The 6,839-nt window shown below is 37.4% G+C and overlaps 1 protein-coding gene across 1 annotated transcript; it reads right to left on the bottom strand.

Moving 5' to 3' along the window:
- Nucleotides 1–5,385: 5,385 nt before the first annotated feature.
- LOC101681033 (putative olfactory receptor 10D4) lies at nt 5,386–6,324 on the bottom strand. The gene has a single exon (XM_004750250.3). It carries the CDS (start codon nt 6,322–6,324, stop codon nt 5,386–5,388), a length of 939 nt encoding a protein of 312 aa, XP_004750307.2.
- Nucleotides 6,325–6,839: the final 515 nt, after the last annotated feature.

The raw sequence follows: 6,839 nt of genomic DNA on the forward strand, positions 1-6,839 counted from the left end.
TAAAAACCCTACAGCTCCTTTATAATTAATCTTGTGGGTAAAACATCATACACATATGTACAATTTTATACAAAGCAAGAGAAAAGACCCAATTTAAAAAAAAAGATATATTAATGATATTGGAATGGGTGATTCACAAAGAGACAACCCAACATCCTTCACCTCAAAATCAAATGTCCAGACAACTAATAAATGAATATAAAAGTTTTCATTCAGCACATAACTGAATAAAAGACAAACTTTTGGCAAATCTAATTATGTAGACAGCAAGAAAGTGCAAACAAAAATTATAGTGAGAATGAGATTATAATAACAGATACAAGGAAAAAAGTTAATGTAGTTATTCTGATAAAGTTGAAAGCCCAAATTAATCCCCTGAGTGTGCTTTTACAGATGGGGATTTCTGGTCCTCTCTTCAGACTTTATGAATCAGCATCTCTGGAGGATGGCACACAGGAACTGTATTTTTAAATTATAATCTCTAATCTCAGAGACTCAAGGTGATTTAAAGTAGATAGTCTGAAAGTCACTGAATTGATAAAATGAAATTTTCACTAGGAAAGTATTCATCACAAGAACAACTCAAGAGAAAAATAGAAAATCTGAATAGATTAATGGTTATGAAGAAAAAGAAAAACATTTTCTAAGAATTACTTATAAAAATCACATTACAGCCAGATGATGTTATAGACTATTTTAAGAAAAAGATAATCCTCCTGTGTTCTCTTTTCTATAGCACACAAAATTTAATCAGTACGTTTACCTGATTTATTTTATAAAGGTAACAGATGAGACTAAAACTTAATTTTAAAAACATGCCACCAAATCCATAGTTAAAATAGATGTGAATCTCTGAATAAAGTTCAAACAAATGAAACCTAAGCAAATACTGAAAAGCCAGTATCAATGACTATTTAGTTTATCCTAAGAGCTCACAGATAGATTAATATTGGGAATGCATCCAAATAATAGATAATACGACAACAGGTTAGCTCTCAGGAAGATAAACAGAAATTAAATTTTCAAATTTTAATCAAGCAAATTCCAAGCACATTAATGAATTTATTGTCTAAAAAGAACACCTAGAATTCATTATTAAACATTTATTTAAAAGGAGTACCAAAAACTTCTAGGTTTATGCAAATAAGGAAAAAGAATAAAAAACAAAGAAAAAAGATTGAAAAATTACATTACATATAAAACAGAGAATTCTGTACATAAAATACTGCAAATGAAAACAAAAGATAAATAACAAAATGAAGGGCACCTGGGTGGCTCAGTGGGTTAAGCCTCTGCCTTCGGCTCAGGTCATGATCTCAGGGTTCTAGGATCGAGTCCCACATCAGGCTCTCTGCTCATGGAGAGCCTGCTTCCTCCTCTCTCTCTCTCTCTCTCTCTGCCTGCCTCTCTGCCTACTTGTGATCTCTCTCTGTCAAATAAATAAATAAAATCTTTTAAAAAAATAAAAAATAACAAAATGAGTGAACATATGAAACGTTAATATTCTCAATTTCTGAAAAACACAAAATAGTAAGAGAATTCCCCAAACCTATATTAAAAAGTTTTTTCAAATAAATATATAAAATTATACTGCCCCATTTGAAATAACAATGAACATTCCAACAATGAATTACTAACTTAACAAATTTTGTGACAGTATACTGAAAGGAATATATATATTTTGGGGGATGGTTATAAGACATCTCTGTAAAGTATTTTGGCAGGGTGCATAAAACAAACAAAACAGCTTATATTCTTTGACCCAGTAATACCACAACTATGAAATGTGGGAAAAACTGTAAGCACAAAAGTATTCACGTAGGGTATTGGCTAATGAGGAAAAATAAATCATATTTTAAGGTTGGCTATACATGAATTATTATGATTATATTGATAAAATGGAATATCATGCAGCCTTTAAAAATATGCTTATTAACATTTTATTGTGAGGAGGGGTTTCTAGCAGGACAGTGGATCTCTGCCCAGCAAAACTGATAAAAATTATAATAAAATATACAAAGTCTCTGAAAGTAGTCCTAAGGGTATATGGCAAAAATAATGATAATTTAAGAAACTGTACTATAAGTTGGTAAAAACAGAGAATATCTGCAGTATTGGAACAGAGATCTGCTCTCCACCATCCTATCCAGTCCAGTGTGACAGAAAGTCTACTCCAGACTGGTGCAGCCAAGAATGGGTTCTTTCTCCCCAGCTCCCAGTAAAAGATTATCTTCCTGGGAGGGGCAGGATGTCAGCATTTCTCATCCTGTCACCAACTACGTGTTGCTGAGGCAAAGTTTCAGGTGAGTGTGGACAAATATGACAGCTCCCTTCTTCTGCCCAGCTCCCGCTGATGAAAACAGAGGCTCTATCTTGAGAATACTGGGACCCTGACTGACTTTGCTGTGGGTGGTAAGACGATGGTTCCACACCAAGAGGTACAAGCTGAGATGATGTGAGGCTACTGCTCATCTCCCATTTCCACTGAGTTCGAAGCTCTTGAAGTAGAGGCCTAAGAGAGAAGCACACCACTGTCTCCACTCCCAGCAATGGAGCTCTGGTTCAGACATTCTGTGTGGGGAGAGAATCAAACAGGGGAAAGACAAGCAAAAGACACCTGCCTGGGGTCAGGACAAATCTCAAACCCGCACCTCAAGGAACTACACCTTCGAGGAACTGAAATAAGATTGGATTCATTTTTAAAGAAATTTAGGTGCCCAGACCTTGTTGAAATGCAATAAAGCAATCAGTCAGAAATTAGTGGAGCTCTACAGCTGGGTGTGGCCAGGGAAAGACACCATGAGAATGAGCCCTGCCAATGCCAATGTAGTGTGAGGACAACTTTGGGCCCCTACAAGGCCATACCCTACCCTGAGGAACAACAGCAGAGGTTTCACACTGCAGGCAGAGGAATAGACTTCACCAAAATTACCCAGCCGCTCCCTGAATAAACAAATCCCAATAACATGCTCTGGACCCAGCATAGACAATAAAATATATTAGCTAAAATGTCCAGTTGTCAACAACAACAAAATTATGACAAAGAAACAGGAAAAGTGACCCATATACCAGAAAAAATAAAATTCTTCACAAATGCTTCCAAAAAATAGAAGAGGGAAGAACACTTCTTAACTCATTCCATGAAGCCTAGATGACCCTGATACCAAACCCAAAGATATCACAAAAAAAACAAAACTACAAGTCAACATTTCTTATAAATGTGGATATAAAAATCCCCAAGAAAATACTCACAAGCCAAATCCATCAATGTGTCAAAAGAATTATACACTGTGATCAAATGAGGATTTATCCCAGGTATGCAACTTTGCAGTCCTATCTGAAAATCAATTTATATAATGCTCCATATTAAAAAGCAAGTGAGAATAGTGTGGAGGACCACAGGGGAAGGGATGGAAAACTGAATGGGAATAAATTAGAGAGGGAGACAAATGGGGGAGACTCTGGATTCCAGAAACCAGACTGAGGGTTACAGAAGGGAGGGGAATGGGGGATGGGGTTATTGGGGGATGGGTATTAAGGAGGGCACATGTGGTGAGGAGCAGTGGGTGTTATGTACAACTAATGAATCATTGAACACTGTATCAAAAACTAATGATGTATTCTATGCTGACTAATATAACATGATAAAAAATATATTAAGAAAGTAACAAAAGTTCCAAAGTAATGTATTCTTGGGTGAATGTCCTATAGTCTGCCAAAAGCTTCGTTCTTTTAAATCTGTTGTCATTTATCATTCTAGTAAAATGTTATAAAATAAACAAGAAAGCAAAAAAAAAAAAAAAAACCAGAAATCACTAGATCATGTCAATAGCTGCAGAAAAATCATTTGACAATAGCAAAACACTTCCATAATAAAAAACACTCAACAAACTAAGAATAGAAAGAAACTTCCCCAATGGGATAACGAACATGCATGAAAAACCCACAGTCAACAGCATACTTTATGGTAAAAGACTAGATACCTTCCTTCCATGTGAAGAACAAGACAAGGATGCTTACTATTAGCCCTTCCATTCAACATTGTACTAGAATTGCTAGCCAGGGAAATTAGGCAAGAAAAAGTACTAAAACACATCTGTATGAGAAAGGAAAAAGTAAAAGTGTCTCTATTTGCCCATGACATGATTGTGTATATAGAAAATACAACAAAATCCACTAAAAATCTATTAGAACTAATGAAAGAGTTCAGGGAGATTGCAAGATAGATCAATATAAAAAATCAACTGTATTTCCATATACTGGCAATGAAAATATCCCAAATGGATATTGAATAAACAACCCCACTTATAACAGCATCTAAAAGAATAAAATACCTCAGGATTAATTTAGCCAAAGAATTGAAAGACCTATACACTGAAAACTAATTGAAAAGAAGTTCCTGGAAGAAATACATATTTATGTTATAATCCTTACAATACAGAGGAAACATCAGCACCAGGTAAGGACCATTCCTTTCATATCTTAGCTCAACATCTTTCTAATTTTGTGACACTGGAAGTATCTTACCTCTCAATGCCTTAAAATCCTCTTCAGTAAATTGGGATCATTTATCATAATCAATTATCTACTCCATGTGATAATTATGGTAATTACATATGTCAGTATTTGTAAAGTGCAGAGAATAGTGCTTGGCACCTAGTAAGCCTTATAAAAGATTTTGTTGAATAAATAGCCAAACTATGGAAAGAACGTAGATGTCCATCAACAGATGAATGGATAAAGAAAATGTGATATATATATATATATATATACAACAGAATACTATGCAGCCATCAAAAGAAATAAAATCTTGCCATTTGCAACAACGTGGATGGAACTAGAGAGTATTATGCTTAGCAAAATAAGTCAATCAGAGAAAGACAATTATCATATGATCTCCCTGATATGAGGAAGTGGAGATGCAATGTGGGGAGTTTGGAGGGTAGGAAAATAATAAATGAAACAAGATGGGATCAGGAGGGAGACAAACCATAAGAGACTCTTAATCATACAAAACAAACTGAGGGTTGCCGGGGATAAAAGGGTAGGGAGAGGGTGGTTGGGTTATGGACACTGGGGAGGGTATGTGCTATGGTGATGCTGTGAAGTATGTAAGACTGATGATTCACAGACCTGTACCCCTGGGGCTAATAATACATCATATGTTTATTAAAAAAATAAAAAATTTTTTAAAAAGAGAGACGAAAAAAAGATTTTGTTGAGTAAACAATTATATAAACATATATATACACATAAATCATACCAGAATCTTTTCAACCTCACCTACTTATCCCAAACTTCACTAGCAATCACTCCAACTCTAAGGGACAAGTTGCCCCGATAAATGTAAGACCAAGTTGTAGGGACAGAGCATGACCTGAAAGGTTATGCCCGACAAGTAGGTACTCCTTGGATTAGTGCTTTTCTCAGAGCCAACTTCACATCCTTGTTTCTCAAGGTATATATTAAAGGATTCAGGGAAGGGGTAACAATATTATTCAACACCTGAACCACAGAATCCAGCCAGGGGCTGGAGGCAGGCCGGAGATAAATGAGGACCACGGGCCCATAGAAGAGCAGGATGGAAGTCAGGTGGGCACTGCAGGTGGAGAAGGCTCTGCGCCGGCCTGCTGAGGAGCTGATTTTCAATATGGAGAGAACAATGTGAGTATAAGAAGCGAGGATAAGAAGAAAACACAAGAGTGCCACAACACCTACATTGGTGAAGCTCACTGTCTGAGCTAGAGAGGTGTCTGCAAAGGCCAGGGGCAGCACCACTGGGATATCACAGAAGTAACTGTGCACTTCATTGGGGCCACAGTAGGGCAACTTAAAGATGAGGAACGTGAGGACAGATGCATGCAGACAGCTCCCCATCCAGGTGCTTAGTGTCATGACGGCACAGACTCGGGGGTTCATCATGACTGTGCATCTCAGGGGGTGGCAGATGGCTGCAAAACGGTCGTAGGCCATCACGGTGTACAGGAAACACTCAGTGCAGCCCAGGAAGTGGTAGAAGAAGAGTTGGCAGGCACAGCCCTGGTAAGAGATGGTACAGCTTTGCCCCATGAGGGAGAGCATCATTTGGGGGGAACTCACGGAAGGGAAAAAGATGTCAAACACAGACAGGTTTCCCAGGAAGAAATACATGGGAGTGTGCAGGGTGGAGGAAGTGAGGATGGCCAGAAGAATGAGCAGGTTCCCCAGAAGAGTGAGCAGGTAGAAGGCCAGAAAGAAGACAAAGAGCACATTTTCCAGCCCTTTTGTGTAAGGGATTCCCATCAGGAGGAACATGGTTACAGGAGTGTGATTCCTCATCTCCATGCCTGGTCAGTCCTGAAAGAGCAAAGAATGGCCTTGCTGAGATGAACTCTTCCCCCAAAACTAATATCTTCAGAGAACCCACTGGAAACTGAAAGACTTCTGTTGCTATAAAAGGGAGTCAATCCAAGTCTGTCACTAATCAATGTGTGACATGAGTTAAGTCTTTTGTTTATTTTTCCTGTTTCTCTGGAAGAAAAATAGAGATAACACTAGAGGCAGAATAGAATAGAGGTCTGTGAATATAGCTTACAGTGCCTATATCTGAGTTTAATCTACACCTTGCTCTGTGACTTTGGATAACTGAAAAGAAATCTCTGAATCTCTGTATCTGTATACATAGCATATATCTTACAATTCTTGTGAGGACTAATACTTTAATGTATATGAAGTCCCTAATCTGATCCTACCCATTCTTGTTAAAAAAATCATTCTAGATCCTAGTAGTTTGGTTTAATGAGTCTTTATTTCCACACATTCTATCTGTTCGTTGGACTTGCAGAAGTTCTGACATGACC

Source organism: Mustela putorius, unplaced genomic scaffold, assembly GCF_011764305.1.
Source record: "Mustela putorius furo isolate JIRA1106 unplaced genomic scaffold, ASM1176430v1.1 tig00000460_pilon_pilon_pilon, whole genome shotgun sequence".
Lineage (NCBI taxonomy): Eukaryota > Metazoa > Chordata > Mammalia > Carnivora > Mustelidae > Mustela > Mustela putorius.

What these genes read in the sequence shown, in the direction of transcription:
- LOC101681033 (XM_004750250.3), bottom strand. Translation starts at nt 6,324, where the DNA reads ATGGAGATGAGGAATCACACTCCTGTAACCATGTTCCTCCTGATGGGA.